Source organism: Oncorhynchus mykiss, chromosome 5 (genome assembly GCF_057628025.1).
Source record: "Oncorhynchus mykiss isolate SJ-2025 chromosome 5, ASM5762802v1, whole genome shotgun sequence".
In the NCBI taxonomy this organism is placed as follows: Eukaryota; Metazoa; Chordata; class Actinopteri; order Salmoniformes; family Salmonidae; genus Oncorhynchus; species Oncorhynchus mykiss.
The window spans coordinates 24,656,355-24,681,148 of NC_143026.1; the positions used below are offsets into that span (position 1 = coordinate 24,656,355).

Consider the following 24,794-nt stretch of genomic DNA (forward strand, 5'->3'; position numbering starts at 1 on the left):
TCGCCCTCACCAGCCTCCGGCAACATGTTAAGTATTTATCAGCTCTAATTGATGGTCCTCAAAAAACATGGCCGTTAACAAACAACCCATTACTTTGTGTGTGACGGCTTGTTTACTTTGTGTAGTCTGCCATGGGGCCTGTTTGTGTGTGTGTGTGTGTGTGTGTGTGTGTGTGTGTGTCAGAGAGTTGACCATCGCCTGCCTGTGTGATTTGAGTTTGTCAGTAAACAGAGCAGAGTTATGTGTTTGTGTGTGTGTGTGTTTGTGTGTGTGTGGGTGGCCTAGCTGTGTGCCAGGGCCATATTTAGTCCAAAACAAATCTGCTGGCCCTAAATACAGCGTCTGGTGGTATGTGTCAGCCTGCGAGACACTAGCGGGAGAATGGCACCAATCATCTCTGACTACCAGTAGCCTACATTACAGCACAGTACAGCACAGTACAGCACAGTACAGTACAGCACAGCACAGTACAGCACAGGTGACTGAAGTACAGACTAGAGGATGCCCATCAGACGATCATTTCACATTGAAACATCTTTATTTGAACAATTCTTGAATATCCAGTGATCTGGTACAGTATATGTATTTTTAGATTGAAAGGGTTTTCCATCAGTATGTGAAAAAGTTAGGTTAAACAACCTTTTTGGCATTGCTTTTTAAAAAAAAAAATCTAGCTAACACATAATATATTTTGTTTTCATGGCCTTTAACAAATTGAGTGGTATGGTACATACAGAAACAGTGGAGCTGGGTGTGTTGGTGCCATAGCCAGAGGAAGGCAGAGAGGCCAAAGACCAGCGTCGTCCATCAGTCCTGCTCAAACACACAGACAGAGATAGAAAGAGACAGACAGACGTCATCATAAACTCAGAAACCATAAATAACTAAATCAGTAATATGAGAACTGTAGTTAACAAAATATAAAAATAACTATGAATGATATTCAAAACAAGACTACTCAAAGCTCCAGGATTTTGAATAACATACCTACACTACAAATGCACAACGTTCTGGATGACCTTTGACCTATGTGCAGAGTTAGGTCATTTGCAACCTTTAGCTTTCCGGAAGAATAGGTAGGAAAGACTGCTTTTCAATAGCCTACTGCAGCATTTACCGTGGATTACACTTGAGTCATTTAGCAGACACTTTTATCCAGAGTGACATACAGTAGTGAATGCACACATTGTCGTACAGGTCCCCCGTGAGAATCAAACCCACACAGGACACAGTTTCCTTGATCTACGCTACCTGCCACCCACATCTTTTTTATTTGACCTTTATTTAACTAGGCAAGTCAGTCAAGAACAAATTCTTATTTTCAATGACGGCCTAGGAAAAGTGGGTTAACTGCCTTGTTCAGGTGCAAAACAACAGATTTTAACCTTGTCAGGTCGGAGATTCGATCTTGCAACCTTTCGGTTACTAGTCCAACGCTCTAACCACTAGGCTACCCTGCCACCCCAACCTACCCTGCCACCCCAACATACCCTGCCGCCCCAACCTACCGAGTAGTGAGATGTCTTCTGTTGCACTAACCAATAACACTGAACATTGATACAAACGCAGAGGAATAACGTGTGGGGATAAAATGTAGGGACATCTAGAAACACATCAAACAGAATTTTCATGATTCAGGTATAATGGCAAGGGAACAACGAACGGACATGTGAGTTAAAATTACGTTGTGTGTATTCTTAGACATGAGTAACAGGAAGAAGAGCTATGATGTTTACATGACAAAACAGAGTCCTGACATGACATGTCTGGTCTGTGGCACTGACGGAATCATAGCAATAAATAAGCTGTTAAAAGTCGTGTTGAGTGAAGGTTGAACAAAAAAGATTTCAGGCTTTTTGTGAAGACGTGGAGAAAAGCACTTCAGAAAACACAAGGAGTTTGAGTCTGAGTCTGATGATGGTAAAAGACTGAACCCTTGAACCTGCCTGTGATTTCAATCTCTGTATAGAGAGCCTGTCAGAACACAGTGAGATCCTGCCTTCGCTTCTCAAAAGAACCGTTGCCTGTCTGCGGCAGACAATAATAGCACCACAATTTGGCTTCGTTGTTTAAAAAAGGATAAATGTTTCTTTTAAGATTCATATTTCCTATGTATGCCTCAATTCTCATACAATTTGTCAGATAACCACCAAGATAAAGTACTACAACTTTACTACTTTCTTAAAACAATAAAACCTGCCCATAAGCATTTTATTGCAGACTATTGGTATGCTAGTTGAGTAGAGTTACGGATAAAAGGTTCAACTGGCATTGACTTTTACTAATACCTTCGTGCAAATGAGAAGTGGGCTGAGGCACTAGGAGAGAAGTTTCTGGGGCTGTCTTGAGGACTCGTTCCTGTTATTCAGAGAGGAAGCAGAGAAACAAGAGGAGATTACAAGTTATTAAAGACAACATTCCAGAAACTTGAGACAAAAGCATTTTAAATGAATCAAGGAAATAATAATACTGAGCCATCAGCATAGAATCAAACCCATACCAAACCTATATTAGGACTTGGTCTTTTTTCTTTAAATAAGAAAGTGTAATAAGTCAGCATAGATGACACATTTCTTCATCAATTTACTCTCAGCTATTGTACTTTACACAGAATTTTAGATTTTATTGTGTTTCATTGGCTCTTATCTGAAGGAGCTTAATCTAGGAAGACTGAAATGGGACTGTCTCTCAAATGGGACTGACCTGCTTGAAGCAGTAATTACATAATCATAAACTTCCACATTGCAGCTCATCGGCTTGGATTAATCAGGAGAAACACATGAGTCATGGCACAAAAGAAAGAAGAAAAAAAAAGAGCCCAACAAATTTTTTTTTGTGTGTTTTTTTTGGGGGGGGGCAAAACTTGTCGATATGTTTTACAGCAGGGAAATGAAAGTATTTCCAGTGGTGGGAAAAGTACCTAATTGTCATACTTGACTAAAAGTATAGATACCTTAAAAGTTACCCAAGTAAAAGTTACCCAGTAAAATACTACTTGAGTAAAAGTCTAAAAATGTTTCTTTTAAGATTCATATTTCCTATGTATGCCACATTCTCATGACATTTTTCAGATAACCACAAAGATCTAGTATAAATTACTTTCTGGAAATAAATAAAGCCTGCCCATAAGCATTTTATTGCTAAATCTACTTCAGAATCAAAAATAAATGTAATTACACTTAAGTGTCAAATGTAGAAGTAAAAGTGTAAATAATTTCAAATTCCATATATTAAGCAATGCAGACGGCACCATTTTATTGTTTTTAGCCAGGGGCACGCTCAGAGATTATTTACAAAAGATGCCTTTGTGTTTATTGAGTCCCCCAGACCATAGGCAGTAGGGGTGACCACGTGTTATCTTGAGAAGAGAGTGAATTTTACAATTTTCCTGTCATGCTTAGCATTCAAAATGTAACACGTACTTTGGGTTGTCAGGAAAAAAATGTATAGAGTAAAAAGTACAATATTTTCTTTAGGAATGGAGTAAAAGTAAAAGTTGTCAAAAATATAAATAGTAAAGTAAAGTAAAGTACAGATATCCCCAAAAACGACTTAAGTGTACTTTAAAGTATTTTAACACCACTGAATTTGCATAAATTGCCATCCAAAAGAGCAATTGTCCAATAACTATGCTTCAAATTTTTATTTCATACATTGTGACAATGACTTGCGAATGGCCGCAAATGTTCAGAAAAGCAAGAGAAAATCCCCCTTTTCTAATCCTATTAATTGTATATCAGTTATCGGTGGAGTTATCAGCTACTGTCTAAATAGCTATGTTAACACAATGGCGTTATTCAAACAAAGACAGTCTGGGTGAAGACATCTGGCTATAAAAGACATTTACAACAGTCCATAAGATGTTAGTTAGCCCTTAGCTAACAGTTGCTAATATTTGGGGTCTTGGGGTTTTATTGCAGAACTTGAAGTCCTATAGTGGAGCCTGAAGCATCCTCTACCAGGGAGGGCCTCCAAATGATCCCTCTATCTCTCAATCTCACCATCCATATGGACAGCATCCACTTATTACCCACATGCCTACTGTTCTGTGGTCCTGCCTCAGGATATTGAACACGTCAAACTACGGGGCTTTCCCCAACGGCAGCAACTAGGCCTTGTGTTCCCTCAGCAATAAGGTGAAAAACTAACCCTTGGTCCAACTTTAATTAACCACAATTAACTCTGTAGCCAAAGGCTGGAGTAAACAGTTAATAAACTAAGGGCAGCGATGGCAACCCCTGAGACAAATCTGATGATAGCGAGAAGGCTATGCAATACTCGGGGAACAATGGTGGTACTGAGGAACAGAGAGAGGCTGTTTACATGGCGATGTCACCTGTTTGTGGTGTAATTTAATTATAGCTGATGAGCATAGATAAGTACATCACCAGGATGGGATAGAACACACCTGAGGAAAAGGAACACATGGTAACTATCCAGTGAAAATCTCACTTTAAAAGTTCATATTCTTTTATATACACTGCTCAAAAAAATAAAAAGGGAACACTAAAATAACACGTCCTAGATCTGAATGAATGAAATATTCTTATTAAATACTTTTTTCTTTACATAGTTGAATGTGCTGACAACAAAACCAAACCAAAATTATCAATGGAAATCAAATTTATCAACCCATGGAGGTCTGGATGTAGAGTCACACTCAAAATTAAAGTGGAAAACCACACTACAGGCTGATCCAACTGTGATGTAATGTCCTTAAAACAAGTCAAAATGAGGCTCAGTAGTGTGTGTGGCCTCCACGTGCCTGTATGACCTCCCTACAATGCCTGGGCATGCTCCTGATGAGGTGGCGGATGGTCTCCTGAGGGATCTCTTCCCAGACCTGGACTAAAGCATCTGCCAACTCCTGGACAGTCTGTGGTGCAACGTGTCATTGGTGGATGGAGCGAGACATGATGTCCCAGATGTGCTCAATTGTATTCAGGTCTGGGGAACGGGCGGGCCAGTCCATAGCATCAATGCCTTCCTCTTGCAGGAACTGCTGACACACTCCAGCCACATGAGGTCTAGCATTGTCTTGCATTAGGAGGAACCCAGGGTCAACCGCACCAGCATATGGTCTCCAAGGGGTCTGAGGATCTCATCTCAGTACCTAATGGCAGTCAGGCTACCTCTGGCGAGCACATGGAGGGCTGTGCGGCCCCCCAAAGAAATGCCACCCCACACCATGACTGACCCACCGCCAAACCGGTCATGTTGGAGGATGTTGCAGGCAGCAGAACGTTCTCCACGGCGTCTCCAGACTCTGTCACATCTGCTCAGTGTGAACCTGCTTTCATATGTGAAGAGCACAGGGCGCCAGTGGCGAATTTGCCAATCTTGGTGTTCTCTGGCAAATGACACACGTCCTGCACGGTGTTGGGCTGTAAGCACAACCCCCACCTGTGGACATTGGGCCCTCATACCACCCTCATGGAGTCTGTTTCTGACCGTTTGAGCAGACACATGCACATTTGTGGCCTGCTGGAGGTCATGTTGCAGGGCTCTGGCAGTGCTCCTCCTGCTCCTCCTTGCACAAAGGCGGCGGTAGCGGTCCTGCTGCTGGGGTGTTGCCCTCCTATGGCCTCCTCCACGTCTCCTGATGTACTGGCCTGTCTCCTGGTAGCGCCTCCATGCTCTGGATACTACACTGACAGACACAGCAAACCTTCTTGCCACAGCTCGTATTGATGTGCCATCCTGGATGAGCTGCACTACCTGAGCCACAGGTGTGGGTTGTAGACTCCGTCTCATGCTACCACTAGAGTGAAAGCACCGCCAGCATTCAAAAGTGACCAAAACATCAGCCAGGAAGCATAGGAACTGAGAAGTGGTCTGTGGTCCCCACCTGCAGAACCACTCCTTTATTGGGGGTGTCTTGCTAAATGCCTATAATTTCCACCTGTTGTCTATTCCATTTGCACAACAGCATGTGACATTTATTGTCAATCAGTGTTGCTTCCTAAGTGGACAGTTTGATTTCACAGAAGTGTGATTGACTTGGAGTTACATTGTGTTGTTTAAGTGTTCCCTTTATTTTTTTGAGCAGTGTATATACAGTGCCTTGCGAAAGTATTCGGCCCCCTTGAACTTTGCGACCTTTTGCCACATTTCAGGCTTCAAACAAAGATATAAAACTGTATTTTTTTGTGAAGAATCAACAACAAGTGGGACACAATCATGAAGTGGAACGACATTTATTGGATATTTCAAACTTTTTTAACAAATCAAAAACTGAAAAATTGGGCGTGCAAAATTATTCAGCCCCTTTACTTTCAGTGCAGCAAACTCTCTCCAGAAGTTCAGTGAGGATCTCTGAATGATCCAATGTTGACCTAAATGACTAATGATGATAAATACAATCCACCTGTGTGTAATCAAGTCTCCGTATAAATGCACCTGCACTGTGATAGTCTCAGAGGTCCGTTAAAAGCGCAGAGAGCATCATATATATATATTGATTTTATTTGGTACAAAACGTAGATTGCTTAGCTGACAAGATAACGATAGGCGATTGAATATAGTGTATAGCTTTGGAAAGAAAACACTCTGACGTTTCCAAAACTGCAAAGATATTATCTGTGAGTGCCACAGAATTGATGCTACAGGCGAAACCAAGATGAAACTTCAAACAGGAAGTGAGCAAAATTTGAGGCGCTGTTTTCCATTGTCTCCTTATATGGCTGTGAATGCGCAAGGAATGAGCCTACACTTTCTGTCGTTTCCCCAAGGTGTTTGCAGCATTGTGACGTATTTGTAGGCATATCATTGGAAGATTGACCATAAGAGACCACATTTACCAGGTGTCCGCCTGGTGTCCTGCGTTGAAATTGGTGCGTAATCTCCAGGTCCAAGTATTCTTCCATGTGATTCAGAGGAGAAAGCAGACTTCCACGAACGATATATCATCGAAGAGATGTGAAAAACACCATGAGGATTGATTCTAAACAACGTTTGCCATGTTTCCGTCGATATTATGGAGGTAATTTGGAAAAAAGTTTGGCGTTTTGATGACTGAATTTTCAGGTTTTTTTGGTAGCCAAACGCGATGAACAAAACGGAGCGATTTCTCCGACACAAAGAATCTTTTTGGAAAAACTGAACATTTGCTATCTAACTGAGAGTCTCCTCATTGAAAACATCCGAAGTTCTTCAAAGGTAAATGATTTTATATTGAATGCTTTGTGTTTTTGTGAAAATGTTGCCCGCTGAATGCTACGCTAAATGCTACGCTAGCTATCAATACTCTTACACAAATGCTTGTTTTGCTATGGTTGAAAAGCATATTTTGAAAATCTGAGATGACAGTGTTGTTAACAAAAGGCTAAGCTTGAGAGCTAGCATATTTATTTCATTTCATTTGCGATTTTCATGAATAGTTAACGTTGCGTTATGGTAATGGGCTTGAGGCTGTATTTACGATCCCGGATCCGGGATGGCTAGTATCAAGAGGTTTGAAACTGATTCTCAACCTTGATTGTGTCATTTTGATTATGCCTGCTCTACTTGGTATAGTGGGCTATCAAAAAGATGAAGAGAATGCAGGTCATGCAAAATAATGTTATCAGGTATTTGCTGAATGTCCCCCCTAATGACCCACATAAGGGTACAGGAGTTCCAGGAGGGGGGCTTGTTGCCTTTGGAATCCAGAGTGGACCAACCAACTTAAATCATATGTTTGACATCTTAAATGATCGTGCCCCAGGTTAGATGAAAAACCACATTGATAGGGTCTATAACCAACACCGTCCCAATACCAGAGCTAGTGTTAGGTCTTGTAAAATCCCAAGAGTACACAGTACTGCGAAGAGCACGTTTTTCCATACAGGCATTTGTCTATGGCAGTGGTTCCCAAACTTTTATAGTCCCGTACCCCTTCAAAAAGTCAACATCCAGCTGCATACTCCCTCTAGCACCAGGGTAAGCCTGCCACACACACACATTTATTAAACATAAGAATGAGTTTGACGTCACAACCCGGCTCGTGGGAAGTGACAATGAGCTCTTATAGGACCAGGGCACAAATAATATAATCATGAATAATTTTGCTCTTATTTAGACATCTTACATATAAAACCTTATTTGTTCATCAAAAATGGTGAATAACTCCCCACATGTTAATGAGAAGGGTGTGCTTGAATGGATGCAGATAACTCTGCAATGTTGGGTTGTATTGGAGAGAGTCTCAGTCTAAAATGTTCCACACAGTCTGCCTGTATTTAGTTTTCATGCTAGTGAGGGCCGAGAATCCACTCTCAAATAGGTACCTGGTTACAAAGAGCATCAGTGTCTTAACAGCGCGATTTGCCAAGGCAAGAAACTCCGAGCGCAGCCCTACCCAGAAATCTGGCAGTGGCTTCTCATTAAATTCAATTTTCACAGAACCGCTTGTTGCAATAATGCAGAAAATACATAAGAGTTCAGGGGCCTTTACAAAGTTAACAATTTTCACTGTAGTGTCCAAAACGTCTTTCAAGCTGTCAGGAAATCCATGGGCAGCAAGAGCCTCTCGGTGGATGCTGCAGTGTACCCAAGTGGCGTTGGGAGCAACTGCTGGCACGCGCGTTATCACTCCACTATGTCTCCCTGTCATGGCTTTTGCGCCATCAGTACAGATACCAACACATCTTGACCACCATGGATGTCACAAAGCTGTCCAGTACTTTAAACATATCCTGTCCTCTTGTCCTGGTTTCCAGTGGTTTGCAAAAGAGGATGTCTTCCTTAATTGACCCCCCATAAACGTAACGGACATATACCAGGAGCTGTGCCAGGCCTGCCACGTCTGTTGACTCATCCAGCTGTAACAGATAGAATTCACTGGTTGTATGCGAAGCAGTAATTGTTTCAAAACATCTCCTGCCATGTCACTGATGCATCGTGAAACAGTGTGAAGACATTGTCTGTATAGTTTTTTTGGGCCTTTTCCCCCAGCATTGTCCCAGCCATATCCGCGGCAGCAGGAATAATTAAGTCCTCCACAATAGTATGGGGCTTGCCTGTCCTAGCCACTTGGTAGCTCAGCATATAAGACGCTGCTAGACCCTTCTTATTAATGGTATCTGTTGCTTTTATACATGTCTTACTACTTGAAAGTCTTAAATCACGCTCAAAAACCTCCCGTGGCTTATTTTTCAAATTCGCATGTTTTGATTCTAAATGTCCTAGTGAAGGTCTCATCGAGTTGTGAGATAGTACTTTTGCACATATAACACACCGTGGCTGAGGAAAGGCACTACTCCCAATAGAAGTGAACCCCAAATGTAGTTCATCATATTTGGCTGCATCAGATTCACAACTGTCAGTGTCCATGCCAGTTGGGCTAACAACAAATGTAGAATTACTGATGCTAGCATTGGATGTGCTCGTGGCAGCAGAACAACTTGTATGCAAATTATACATTTTTGAGCAAACGGAATGAGCAGCAGCTACATTTGGCTACTTATGGACCGTTAGTGGAATTCCCGCGAGAGAGTAACGGTTAATGTGATTGGATGTTAATTATTTGACTGGCTACCTGTATTTGACATTGTGTTTTTATTTTGCTAAACACTAGATCGTTAAATTAAATTTTTGGCAGTGAAACGAGGCTACTAGGGGAGAAAAAAAAAACTCACCCAAATGTATAGCCCCGTTGGAAAATATAAATGGACTGTTTGGAAAAAACATTTTTAAATATACACATTGTTATTTAAAAAAAAAATGTGGATCATATTTTTATTTGGCGTACCCCAACGGCATTGCGCGTGTACCCCAGTTAGGGAATAACTGGTCTATGGAATAGCCTTCCCTTGGAGATCAAGCAAAGAAAAAGTAAAATTAGCTTTAAAAAGCAGGCAAAGGTTTTCATTTGGATACGGTTGTCTAAGTAAGAGAAACCACTACACTGCCCCGTGTGCCCCCTACTGCTGGTCAGGTGTATTTATTTGAAGGATTGTTTTAATGTGAAATGAATATGGTTGATTTTTAAGGTTAGGGAGAAGTGCAGTGAACAGTGACACTTTTTAGGATGTCAATATAAATGAATGTATTTATGGTTGTTTGTCATTTTTGTCTTTCCTTTTAATCATTATATGTGTTATTGTTTTTACCATCGAGGACCACTTTGGAAACAAGTGTTTTAATTAAGACTTTCAAGTGATATCCTCTGGGTCCACATTGTACATTGTGTTGTATATGTCTGTTACCCAAAATAGGTCAAGTCCATTCTTCGACATGAATCGGATTTAGTCCAATTTTAATAGCAATGTAGACACAGGATAATACTGATGAATCTTGTGTTTAGAGAAAAGACACTGGGATTGCTTTGATAAACAGCAGCAGTCGTAATAGAGTATACCGAGCAGATTTAAATCTAAATTAAATACCATTTAGAAATCATATGTGAAAAACAATCACTAATGATCCAACGTTCTTAATAGGAAGAAAATAGCTATTTTCATGAAGAAAAGAACAGTGAACAAAATGTAAATTTACAGTGGGTAATGTTGACACTCTCCAGCTTGGCTATCAACCAAATGCCAAAACAACTGCGACAGGCTGCAACAATGTACAGTAACTAAAACCTACTGTACTCCTAACATGAGAACTGGAAACAATGCTCTTACCGAATGTACATGCACCTGCAATACGTCTGTGCCAGCCAGTGAAGTTCTCCCAAAGTTCAACATTGTTATTACCGTCACTATTTCTTACATAGTTCATATTTAAGGACCGAGTTCTCTAGCAAGGTTAGAAAGTCTGACTGCGCAAATGGAGGGCCATTATCAGTGATTGGCCTGTCAGGAAATAAAACGCCCAAGCTGGAATAAATGAAGTCCACCCTCCCCTCTTTGCGCTCCTGTGCATTTCCTTCCTGAGGCCCGCCACTTCAGGATCCATTACAATCACAATCACAGCTGGCTCCAATGTCCTTGCTCCGATAGCACAGCACACTCACCCTTTTAAACCGTGGCATCAGAGACTAGTCTTTAGAAAGGCAGTAGCACTAAACGTTGACAATGAAAAAGTATTTTTGCTGTTGAAGACAGGTTGCTAACATTTGAGACACTTGTGTGTTGTTGTGGTAAAGGTTTACAGAGAGACTGAGGATGATCTTGTGGGTGGTTAATGAACCACAAAGAGACTGCACTTCAGACATGGTTTTTCCAGACCTCTTCTTCATTTACCCACAGACAATGGCCTTCATTCAGGGATAGAACACTGGCCAACCAAAGCCACTTCGCATGAGAGCAAGCACAACAACATTAATTATGTCTGTCACTCATTGGGGCACTTCACACACATCAAAACAGATACCTGTACAAATGTGGTGGGCACACACACACACACACACAACTTACCTGTATGTGATGAGAGGGGCGAGTGAGGTCGCGGAAGCACTGAAGACTGACTACTTCCTATTAGGCTTTTTCTGTTGCTCGTCCTGCAGCTATGAAAACACAGACAGTAAGAGGTTAGACAGCTAAACAGGGAGAGCGAGACAAAGCCAGCCAGTCAGACAGCCAGTCACTCACAGTGCTTTATTATCTAAGTAAACATGCCAGATGTAATCATAGCTACTTAACATGCACTACACATTCCACTGCACATAGTTCACTTATACATCACTCACATCCACAAAAATTACTTCCAGTGCAAAGACATGGAAACTCGTTTCAACCTTTTTTTCCACATTCTTGCATTCATATAGGTTAGCACTTGGAGTACCATGAAGTTGCCCTAGATGCCATTCTTCCCCAGGGGAAGGCTAGTACTGGAGCAGAATAAGGTGACCCTACACCCGTAGGAACTTCTACCTGGAGCTTTGCAATTCCACATAATTCGATTCTAGAGGCCCTGATCTATTCTATAGGCCAATCTGCCCCAAAAGGTACCACCAGATCTTCTATATCTTCCACCAGATCTCTCCTATAAAGCCAATGTGACCCACCAGATATCTCCTATAGGCCAATCCTGCCCAAGCAGGCCCCAACCAGCAGGATCCATTAAACATCATATAAATCCCCCAGCACTCAACGACCAGGGCGTCTCAGCAACATGAGTACTGTAACTGATTAATGATAATAGTCCTCATTAGCACCTCTGATTAGCCCGAGGATGGGCCTTTTCTGTGGATTATTAAACACAGCACTCAAGACCTGATTCTACACCCGGAGGAAGCTAAAAATACTGCACTGGTGGTAGTGAGCAAATTCAGTTAACAGGGACTCATGTAGAAAGAGGTAAGTGCTGTTTCTATTTGAGAAACACAATTTGCATATTCAGTGAAGACAAAAAAGTGTAATTGGTCTAGTTAACAATAGTTTTAAAAGATGGATTGTTCTGCTTACTCAATGAAAAAAGGAAGCAGTGAGTTGTCAATGAAAACTATTGTAGCCACTCCCTGAATCACTAGACAAATCAAACTGGACTTTGACTAATATGCACATTGCTCACCAAATAAACATTGAACAGCAAAAATCGTTGCCTGGCTACCCAAACTCCTTGCTCCGGCCAAACGCTACGCTACGCCATGCCCACGGACAATGATAGTTTCTTCTCCTCAAGGAGTCTGGATCTGAGTACCACCCCAACAATTTTCGGGAATGGAATGATCTGTCTGATCAGTCCCAGAAACCGACAGGTTTGGCCAGAGCCAGAATACATGTCGTTAAAGCAGCATTTTGAAAATTCGTCATTGGCTTGGATATACTCTGATTGGTTAGAGATGATCCAATCGCTCAAGACTTTGTTTTGTACAACACCCCTCATTTTAACATCACCACAAAAAAACTACTGGCTGTCTCAGACTGAAGTATGTAGCCTACGATAGAGCAGCTGAAAAAGTCTGAGTCGTCAGGCGACAAAAAAAAAAAAAAAATTGCTCTTCAATAGCATGACAGTAAATATAGGCCTACAAATATTTCATAAACAACTGTTAGTACATTTTCTTTGGCCTGGCGTACCGTCCTCTGCAACGTTTCCACAATCTGTACCACTTATGGTTGCCAGAATCCTGCATCCCATTCACTCTAGGTATTCAAACTATGCTCTCCTCAGTTCCAACAATGTTCATATTCTCCATTAAAACACATGGACGCTTCCAACTCCTCAGTCCAGGTGTAACAGTGGTACTAATAAAACATTGGACTTCTATAGCAGTTTGGAAAACATTAAAATCCCTTTACAGCGATCAATAAGAGAAGTGAAAAATATATATATTATTAAATCATATCCATAAAAAGTGTCCCTTAAAGAGCATCTTGCTTGGGTGACAGCCTCAGGAGGAAATGAAGGACAGACCGGTGCCGGGTACAGTAGCTATCTAATGTCACGCTAAGTGCTGACAAAGCAGATCCTCTTATTTAGCCGGGCTTAGCTCGTGAAGACGTAACACTAGCCTCAATCCATTCTGACAAAGCACTTTAGCCTACTGCTACCGAGTAGAACAATTGGGATGCCTATTGTGTATTTTGTAATCGCAACATCTGATGACTTTGATATTACTCACATTAGTAATTAATTCATGTTTTTATTGTGACTCATAAGGGTGGGATATTTTGAATCACAACAGGAGAGTTCAGTCATTTACACAGGAAAAGGTTTGAAGGAACAATTGCACCATGACTCAATCTCAGGAGAAAATGCATTTGGGAATATACAATGTTTCAATCTTCAGAGAACATAAACTGAACATATACAACCAAAAAACGCAACAACTTCAAAGATTTTACTGAGTTAGAGTTCATAAGGAAATCAGTCAATTAAAATGAATTCATTAGGTCCTAATCTATAGATTTCACATGACTGTGCATCGCACTCACTAACAGGGATGTAAACAAATTTGTGCACAACATTTGAGATAAACTTTTTGTGCGTATGGAAAATGTCTGGGAAATGTTATTTCAGCTCATGAACAATGGGACCAACACTTTACATGTTGAGTTAATATTTTGTTCAGTATACAGTGCCTTGCGAAAGTATTCGGCCCCCTTGAACTTTGCGACCTTCTGCCACATTTCAGGCTTCAAACATAAAGATATAAAACTGTATTTTTTTGTGAAGAATCAACAACAAGTGGGACACAATCATGAAGTGGAACGACATTTATTGGATATTTCAAACTTTTTTAACAAATGAAAAACTGAAAAATTGGGCGTGCAAAATTATTCAGCCCCTTTACTTTCAGTGCAGCAAACTCTCTCCAGAAGTTCAGTGAGGATCTCGGAATGATCCAATGTTGACCTAAATGACTAATGATGATAAATACAATCCACCTGTGTGTAATCAAGTCTCCGTATAAATGCACCTGCACTGTGATAGTCTCAGAGGTCCGTTAAAAGCGCAGAGAGCATCATGAAGAACAAGGAACACACCAGGCAGGTCCAAGATACTGTTGTGAAGAAGTTTAAAGCCGGATTTGGATACAAAAAGATTTCCCAAGCTTTAAACATCCCAAGGAGCACTGTGCAAGCGATAATATTGAAATTGAAGGAGTATCAGACCACTGCAAATCTACCAAGACCTGGCCATCCCTCTAAACTTTCAGCTCATACAAGGAGAAGACTGATCAGAGATGCAGCCAAGAGGCCCATGATCACTCTGGATGAACTGCAGAGATCTACAGCTGAGGTGGGAGACTCTGTCCATAGGACAACAATCAGTTGTATATTGCACAAATCTGGCCTTTATGGAAGAGTGGCAAGAAGAAAGCCATTTTTTAAAGATATCCATAAAAAGTGTTGTTTAAAGTTTGCCACAAGCCACCTGGGAGACACACCAAACATGTGGAAGAAGGTGCTCTGGTCAGATGAAACCAAAATTGAACTTTTTGGCAACAATGCAAAACGTTATGTTTGGCGTAAAAGCAACACAGCTCATCACCCTGAACACACCATCCCCACTGTCAAACATGGTGGTGGCAGCATCATGGTTTGGGCCTGGTTTTCTTCAGCAGGGACAGGGAAGATGGTTAAAATTTATGGGAAGATGGATGGAGCCAAATACAGGACCATTCTGGAAGAAAACCTGATGGAGTCTGCAAAAGACCTGAGACTGGGACGGAGATTTGTCTTCCAACAAGACAATGATCCAAAACATAAAGCAAAATCTACAATGGAATGGTTCAAAAATAAACATATCCAGGTGTTAGAATGGCCAAGTCAAAGTCCAGACCTGAATCCAATCGAGAATCTGTGGAAAGAACTGAAAACTGCTGTTCACAAATGCTCTCCATCCAACCTCACTGAGCTCGAGCTGTTTTGCAAGGAGGAATGGGAAAAAAAATTCAGTCTCTCGATGTGCAAAACTGATAGAGACATACCCCAAGCGACTTACAGCTGTAATCGCAGCAAAAGGTGGCGCTACAAAGTATTAACTTAAGGGGGCTGAATAATTTTGCACGCCCAATTTTTCCGTTTTTGATTTGTTAAAAAAGTTTGAAATATCCAATAAATGTCGTTCCACTTCATGATTGTGTCCCACTTGTTGTTGATACTTCACAAAAAAATACAGTTTTATATCTTTATGTTTGAAGCCTGAAATGTGGCAAAAGGTCGCAAAGTTCAAGGGGGCCGAATACTTTCGCAAGGCACTGTATTATGGAGTTCCAAATTGGCCCTTAGCCCCTAAAACTTTACATACAGTTGAAGTCGGAAGTTTACATACACCTTAACTAAGTATATTTAAACTCAGTTTTTCACAATTCCTGACATTTAATCCTAGTAGAAATTCCCTGTTTTAGGTCAGTTAGGATCACCACTTCATTTTAAGAATGTGAAATGTCAGAATAATAGTAGATAATTATTTATTTCAGCTTTTATTTCTTTCATCACATTCCCAGTGGGTCAGAAGTTTACATACACTCAATTAGTATTTGGTAGCATTGCCTTTAAATTGTTTAACTTGGGTCACACGTTCTGGATAGCCTTCCACAAGCTTCCCACAATAAGTTGGGTGAATTTTGGCCCATTACTCCTGACAGAGCTGGTGTAACAGGGTCAGGTTTGTAGAACTCCTTGCTCGCACACACTTTTTCAGTTCTGCTCACAAATGTTCTATAGGTTTAAGGTCAGGGCTTTGTGATGGCCACTCCAATACCTTGACTTTGTTGTTCTTAAGCCATTTTGCCACCACTTTGGAAGTATGCTTGGGGTCATTGTCCATTTGGAAGACCCATTTGCGACCAAGCTTTAACTTCCTGACTGATGTCTTGAGATGTTGCTTCAATATATCCACATAATTTTCCTACTTGATGATGCCATCTATTTTGTGAAGTGCACCAGTCCCTCCTGCAGCAAAGCACCCCCACCACATGCTACCACCCTCGTGCATTCACAGTTGGGATGGTGTTGTTCGGCATGCAAGCCTCCCCTTTCTCCTCTAAACATAACGATTGTCATTATGGTCAAACAGCTCTATTTTTGTTTCATCAGACCAAAGGATATTTCTCCAAAAAGTATGCTCTTTGTCCCAACGTGTAGTTGAAAACTGTAGTCTGGCTTTTTTATGGAGGTTTTGAAGCAGTGGTTTCTTCCTTGCTGAGCGGCCTTTCAGGTTATGTTGATATAGGACTTGTTTTACTGTAGATATAGATACTTTTGAACCTGTTTCTTCCAGCATCTTCACAAGGTCCCTTGCTGTTGTTCTGGGATTGATTTTGAACTTTTAGCACCAAAGTACGTTCATCTCTAGGATACAGAACCAGTCTCCTTCCTGATTGGTATGACGGCTGCGTGGTCCCAAGGTGTTTATACATGCATACTATTGTTTGCACAGATGAATGTGGTACCTTCAGCCGTTTGGAAATTGCTAACAAGGATGAACCAGACTTGGTGGAGGTCTACAGTATTTTTTTTTTGGTCGTGGCTGATTTCTTTTGATTTTCCCATGATGTCAAGCAATGAGGCACTGAGTTTGAAGGTAGGCCTTGAAATACATCCACAGGTACACCTCCAATTGACTCAAATGATGTCAATTAGCCTATCAGAAGCTTCTAAAGCCATGACATCATTTACTGGAAGCTGTTTAAAGGCACAGTCAACTTAGTGTATGTAAACTTCTGACCCACTGGAATTGTGACAGTGAAATATAAGTGAAATAATCTGTCTGTAAACAATTGTCTGAAAAATGATTTGTGTCATGCAAAGTAGATGTCCTAACTGACTTGCCAAAACTATAGTTCGTTAGCAAGAAATTTGTGGAGTTGTTGAAAAACGAGTTTTAATGACTACAACCTAAGTGTATGTAAACGTCCGACTTCAACTGTAGATCTGAAAAGATTGGTAGAAGCAATATCTCCATCTTACCCTCCGATATAGACTAGGTGAATAATCCGATCCAACAATTTGAGATCTATAGAAGTGCCTACAGCAAGTGGCTAGTAGTAGAAGATTTGGAAGGCAGCCAAAGAATATGTCTCTGCAGAGATGGGATGAAGCCTTAGTGCTGCTAGATGACAGTGTAATGACTAATCTAACTCTGAACAGATTCTATTCAGCCTCAAATCTCAGAGAAATTGAAGAAAAAGGAAAAAAGCTCAGAATCTCAGGATCATGGTTGTCATGGCTCCAAAGTACAGGTTTTATAAGAACAGAAACGTAGGAACTGGAAAACCTTGTTATTTTCAAAGAACACTCAGAGTACAGTAGATTACTAGTATTTAGTATTTTATTAGGATTGCCATTAGCTGTTGCCAAGGCAGCCGATATTCTTCCTAGGGTCCAAACAGGAACAAAGCAACACATTGCAATATACCCATTTACAATATAAAATGTACAATATTACAGTGTGTCTCTTCACAGCCCGTGTTGTAACGTGAGGTGTTTTATGTGTTTAAAAAAAAATAAGATTATCCTACTAGCTTGAAGTTACCCGATGTGGAAGAGAGTTTCATGTAGTCATTTAGTACATTTCCCCGACTCTGTTTTGGACTTCGGGACTGTGAAGAGACCCCTGGTGGCATGTCTTGAAGTTTAAATAATGATTAGTTACTAATAATAAATAAAATAAACTTTCTATGTTGTGTGTTTTTTATTGACGTCGCAAAACACTGTTACAAAGGCACTAACTATATAATGTGAGTTGGCCAACTCCAACTTGCCTAAATACAGTATGTGAATATTCTGTAGGCTATGGGAGACCGAGGCGGCACCCAATCCCCCTCAGATATGGCCGACGCACCTACCCACAGGCCGTGCAGAAAGGGGGAGAGCCGGTCAGGCATAACACAGGCGACATGGGGAGATGCAGGGAACCGAGCTTGGGCGAGAGCCGAAGCCCCTTCCTGGCACAGAATCCCGCACCAAGAGAAAGGCAGGGGGCATGAGCACCCTATAACTACCTAGCCCACAGCATAATTTTGTTTTGGAGCACAGCTGGCAACCCGTTAATCATCTTTCCACAGGTTCACCTACGGAAACCAATCCAAGGACTGAACCATCCAATCGGTAGTAGCGAAGGGTGGTGTGTACAAAGGGCAGGGACTTAACGTGTTTATAATACACACTTACTGGGAATTCCTCGCTCATGGGAAATAATTGCAATACCCAAACCCTATCACAAGTAGGATTTAGCGGATTACCCACGCCTCTCGGCGAAGGCTCAGTGTGGCGCACGTGCAGCCCCAGGCATCACAGACCTGTTATTGCTCAATCTCGTGTGGCTGAACGCTACTTGTCCCGCAAAGAAGTTGGACGCCGACCGCTCTGGCCGCATAACTAGTTTAAAGGTGATTAAATTGTCATGTCCGTTATAGGAATTAACAAAAAACACCATCACCCACAGAATCGAGAAAGAGCTGTCAAATCTTTTCATGTCCGGGCGAGGTTTCCTGAGTCAAATTAATGCTGAGGCTCCACTGGTGCCCTTCCTTTAATTCCTGTAAGTTTCAGCATTGCAACAATACTCCCCAGAATCTGGTTTCTCGGACACTGCCCGGCGGGTCATGGGAATAAAGCCGCCGGATCGCTAGTTGGCATTGCTTATGGTGGGAACTACAACGGTATCTGAAAGTCTTTAAACCGCTGACTTTCATTCTTGATTAATGAAAACATTCTTGCGCCAGTCCAAGAATTTCACCTCAAGCGGCACAAAATGATACCCCCGGCAGTCCCTCAACCACTGGCCCAGTTCAGAAGAAAACAATAACAAAATAGAACCAGTCTTTCTCCATTATTCCTAGCTGTGGTATTCAGGTGAAGGTCTGCTTTGAACACTTTAAGACCCCAAGGGACTCAGTTAAGTGTATAGGTGCTGAGAAAGGCCGTAGCTCAACTCGCGGCAGACCGTCAGCTTATACCCGAGATCCAACTACTAGCTTTTTAACTGCAGCAACTTTAAGATACATTATTGAACATGGAATTACCGCAGCAGCTGGCATCAAATTTGCCCACCAATGGATCCTCATTAAAGGATTTCAAGCGTACTTATTTCAATTACAGGGCCTCTAAAGAGTCCTGTATTGTTATTTTTCATCACTACCTCCCTGAGTCAGGAGTGGGTAATATGCGTGCCTGCTGCCCTCCTAGGATGTGGAAGCTTTTTCTCAGGCTTCCTCTCCGGAATCGAACCCTGATTCCCCATTTATGAATATTATCATATCCCATCTCTTTGCAAATGAGAGGGATCATTGTCTCTCCTTTCAAGGGAAAGGGGGATACCTAGTCAGTTGTACAACAATGCCTTCAACTGAAATGTGTCTTCCACATTTAACCCAACCCCTCTGTATCATAGAGGGGCTGCCTTCATCGACATCCACGTCTTCACAACTTATCAAAAGGGATGCTTTTGGTGGAATATGCATTTTAGTGAATCAATAGCCATATGTTATTAATCAGCAGAATCCTACATTTAGTTGTCAGCTTAGAGAACTCACTGAACTGTTTTCCAAAATGACATCATCCATAGGAGATGGCTGTTTGCTTGGACAGAGGCCTGCATAGTATGCTTTTTTGTCATATTATACCAGAAGACAATTGGATTTCAGTGACACGGAACAATAATGGGATTGCTTGCACAGTGCGAACAGTGTGACAGTCATGGCGGACAGAGGATGTCTTCTAACAAACAAGCCAAATCATCTATTAGGGTTAATCATGACAATAAGGAAAAAGGGGCCGTCTTGTACAGATATCTTCAAATGTGAAATGAATAGGAATTATGAAAAAAGGGATTCCTCACAAACTATGATTTGAGCTAGTCAAACAGTTGCCATTAAGTTAGCATATTTATTAGCATATTTATTTTATTTAAGTCTTACAATGCATTATAACCACATAACACAATATACTTGTTCATACTTCGGTGGAAGAGCATTAGGTAGATACATTAACTATGGAGGGGTTTAAGATGAATATACAGTATGATGCCACGCACAGTACATTCTGAAAGTATTCAGACCACTTTACACATTGTTACGTTATAGCCTTATTCTAAAGTTGCTGTAAAAGAAAAATGTCCCTCAAACTACACAGAATATCTCAATGACAAAGCAAAAACTGGTTTGAAAATAAAAAAATAAATATCAATAAATGTAATCAATTCAGAATAAGGCTGTAACATTACACAATTTGGAAAAAGTGAAGCAGTCTGAATACTTTCAAAGTGCACTGTATTTCTAGTTGGTGTTACCCCTATCTCAAACTCAAAGGTATTCTCTCCACTTGTGTAAGCAATGGAAACTCCTGGTCCGTCAGGAGGTAAATCATGTTTGCTCTGGGGGCACCTACCTGTCTGCCAAACGACTATAAACTGCTTCAGATAACAGATGTTCAAGCTGGTGGACAGGGACATTGTGAAACGTCAATCAGGGGAGCCGAAACATTCATCATGATCGCCAGCTGAATAATATCCACTATGCAGGTGGTGAGTCCAAGAGGATAAGGTTTAACCCAGGCTATTTATGCCCCGTCAGTGCAGGATTAGACCAGGAGAGTTTAACCCAGGCTATTTATGCCCCGTCAGTGCAGGATTAGACCAGGAGAGTTTAACCCAGGCTATTTATGCCCCGTCAGTGCAGGATTAGACCAGGAGAGTTTAACCCAGGCTATTTATGCCCCGTCAGTGCAGGATTAGACCAGGAGAGTTTAACCCAGGCTATTTATGCCCCGTCAGTGCAGGATTAGACCAGGAGAGTTTAACCCAGGCTATTTATGCCCCGTCAGTGCAGGATTAGACCAGGAGAGTTTAACCCAGGCTATTTATGCCCCGTCAGTGTAGGATTAGACAAGGAGAGTTTAACCCAGGCTATTTATGCCCCGTCAGTGTAGGATTAGACCAGGAGAGTTTAACCCAGGCTATTTATGCCCCGTCAGTGCAGGATTAGACCAGGAGAGAACCACACTTCTGCCCAGTGGACACAATGAGTCGCACTCACTTCCTCACTCAACGGCCCTTCTCTAGACAGGTACACGCACACACAAAGGTAGCCTAGTGGTTAGAGTGCTGGGCCTGTAACCGAAAGGTTGCTGGATCGAATCCCCGAGCTGACAAGGTAAAAATGTGGCAGTTAACCCACTGTTCCCCGGGCGCCGAAGATGTGGATGTCGATTAAGGCAGCCCCACGCACCGCTCTGATTCAGAGGGGTTAGGTTAAATGCGAAAGACACTTTTCAGTTGAATGCATTCAGTTGTACAACTGACTAGGTATCCCCCTTTCCCTTCCTTTCCAAACAGACAGATCTAATGTCAAGGGTCGGTCCACACAAGAATAGTAATACAAACGTAGTATTGTCATTACACTACTGCTCAAATCTACTCCCTCACCATGTCCCCATTCTCATAGAGACATGTTACACCCAAAAAGCCATCACAACAGGCCGTTTAACTGGAGAGGTAGAGGGCAAAATCACTTCCCCGTTGCCTTATACTTACAGGGCCAGGCAACAACAACATTAGTTAGCTAGTTTGTTCAGTGTAAACTGCCAACACAGTACAGGTTAGGCTGTATGAGAGAGTGTCACTCTCGGTGTACAAACAGACATTGACAGAAAAGCCCTTCTCTAAAACACAACACATTTTAGCAGGACAGCCTTCATCAGTGTTATTTATCCTGTGGTACAGTATACAACTCATGACAGATTAAGAGGGGGTGGAGAAAGCAAAACGTGATTGTCTAATGATGCTTTATACTGGGAATCAAGGAGCCCAGGGCAAAGACGATACAGAGAAAGTAGGCCAGTCCTGCTTGTGTGCTGTGCCTAGCAAGGTTTGCCAGTCTCAGTGATATGCAAAACCTCTCCGCCTCATTCACAGCCATTATTGTGCACCATGTGAAATCAGCACATAGCTAGCAAGCAATCAGTCTCTCTGGCAATGGAATAGAGCGTTTTTATCAAACAAACCACCGTCTGTTGTGTAAAAAAGGTAAATGGATTCAAGCCAGGTTAATGTTCTTGCCCTTTGTGTGGTTGTCTGTGCCCAATAATGTTTGTACCATGTTGTGCTGCTGCCATGTTGTGTCGCTACCATGTTGTGGTCATGTGTTGCTGCCTTGCTATCTTGTCATCTTTAGGTCTCTCTTTATGTAGTGTTGTCTCTTGTCGTGATGTGTGTTCTGTCCTATATTTGTATTTTATTTGTTTTATTTTTAATCCCAGCCCCCGTCCCCACAGGAGGCCTTTTGGTAGGCCGTCAGTGTAAACAATAATTTGTTCTTAACCGACTTGCCTAGTTAAAATAAAGGTTCGGTCTTGTTTGATCGAGGCAACAAAGGAAACTCTGTTGAGACAAATTGTGTGGAAATATAAAATCTCTGCTGTTCGTGCATTCTATCACATTAATTTCCTGGCGAATGAAACATTACAGTACAATACTTTTCATGTTGTAAATCAAGTAAAAATGTCTTCGATTATGGCTTGTTTACTAGCTTCTAGTTCAGCAAGGCATTCAAATAGCCAATAATTTACAACACTGCTTTCCAATCTGAGCAAATCAAAAGTATCTCTTATCTTGACCCATGACAGCAACAAGAAGTCATGATTCCTCTTGTTTTTTTTTACATCTTTGAGCTTTCCTTCCTTGTCAAGAGATGTCAGGTGAGCTGACGTCACCCCAATATCCAACAGACAGGCACACAGAAAGAGCAAGAAAGAAACAGACAGGAAAAAGAAGGGGGGGGGGTAGAGATTATGTGCTCTTCCTCCCCAGCTAAAGTATCTGACACTAATGCACAATGAGTCATATTTTGGTCATTGGGGATTACTGCTTTCACAGAAAGTATTCTGTTGAAATTGTTAAAACGTAATACGTAACAAATATATTCCCATATTACATGTCCTTTTAGCCTGAAAGATTCTACTTCAAAAATGGTCATCATATTGTTGTATTAGAAAGAATGGATAATGTCACAACACAAATACCAAACATCAGGCACTTCTTCAGATGGCTGAATGGTTCAAGTGGCATCACAGATAGAAATATAACAAAACAGAGACAATGCTAAGCCAATTGTGCGCCGCCCTATGGGACTCCAAATCACAGCCGGATGTGATTCAGCCTGGATTCGAGCCAGGGACTGTAGTGACACCTCTTGCACTGAGATGTAGTGCTTTAGACTGCTGCCCCACTTGGGAGCCCAAAATACTTACTGTAAGTATATTTAAAACCAAATATCTGACAAATGGCATGAGAAATATGGCACACATAGGAAATATGAATCTTAAAATAAATATTTTTAGACTTTGACTCACGTAGTATTTTACTGGGTGACTTTTACTTGAGTCATTCTCTATTAAGGTGTCTTTACTCTGACTCAAGAAAATGGGGTAATTTTTCCACCACTGCTCACATGGGACAACAGCCCATCTGTTCTCCACATAATCAAATCAGTTATCGCTGATATATACATGCTTATTCACTCAAAACACTAACCAGCTATTGGTGAGCTTTGACCCTGCCCATTTAGGCTACAATCAACTACAGCCTCTCTTAATTTGTTTCAGTTACTCCCAATCAATGTTCTTATACAGAAAAAGACCCCTGGTGATTTGCAGATGAAAGGAATAGATTACATGGCATAGTACAGCATGTCCTGAAAATACAGAGCAGCGAGGACATCCATTTCATATTAAGCTGTTCTTTAATATAAAATAGGTCATGCCGTGGATTATAAATATTATGAGTTTCAGAGGGACTGGACCAAATGCACTAGTTTACACAAAGAACTGGGATGTGAGGAAGAGCGCTATATAACTCGTCCTCTGGACGATGCAGTGCTACAGTGATATACTGTCACAGTACTATGAAAGGTGATTGTATGAAACTTAAACTCCAAAGACAATCTTAAAGACACACCTACAGTATTCATGGGAAGAGTCTGAAAAAACAATTATATATTTGGCTTATTTTCTAATGAGGTACCAGATAGAGACAGATTCATAGGAATCTGTGATAATCTCAAATAATATTCCTAAGAGACACTCCTTTATTCCAATTTAAGGGTACGTGGTAATCATACTGTGTCGGTAAACATCCTCTATAGAGTGCATGGCCCACAAGATACTGCCTTGATAGGAATCAAACATTCCCCCAGCGTTACAGCACCACAAGGCTCAATCATACACAATAGGGAAGCAGCAACACCCAACTTACGGTGCTGCGTTAACGTCATCACAAAACATCTCAAGATGACCCCAACAAGGCAACAACACATTCGCCTTCCCTGGTCCACAGTCCTTCCATGGTCTGTCCAATTCAAAAGGTAGAAGAAAGAATAGGCTTGGTTCTCTACCAAACTCTGAATTCTTCAAAACACTCTGTCTGCTGAGTCCCAAGTAGCCTACATATGACAGAAGAACCAAACATACACTCACTGA

The 24,794-nt window shown here is 41.4% G+C and overlaps 1 protein-coding gene and 1 pseudogene across 19 annotated transcripts in view; both read right to left on the bottom strand.

The window, feature by feature from the left end:
• LOC110523477 (microtubule-associated serine/threonine-protein kinase 3) overlaps positions 1–24,794 on the bottom strand; it is a 174,235-nt gene that overhangs the window by 30,392 nt on the left and 119,049 nt on the right. For 15 of the 19 annotated variants that reach the window (XM_090234258.1, XM_036977104.2, XM_036977102.2 and 12 more), the window contains 3 exons: positions 11,343–11,431; positions 2,289–2,358; positions 735–813 (listed from right to left, as the gene is read on the bottom strand). In XM_090234258.1, coding sequence (XP_090090384.1) covers positions 735–813; positions 2,289–2,358; positions 11,343–11,431 — 238 coding nt within the window. Of the gene's footprint in view, positions 1–734; positions 814–2,288; positions 2,359–10,607; positions 10,805–11,342; positions 11,432–24,794 lie in introns of those variants that run through there. The other 4 variants (XM_090234271.1, XM_090234270.1, XM_090234273.1 and 1 more) reach the window with 3 other exon arrangements.
• On the bottom strand, positions 18,374–19,780 carry LOC149983209 (18S ribosomal RNA; annotated as a pseudogene).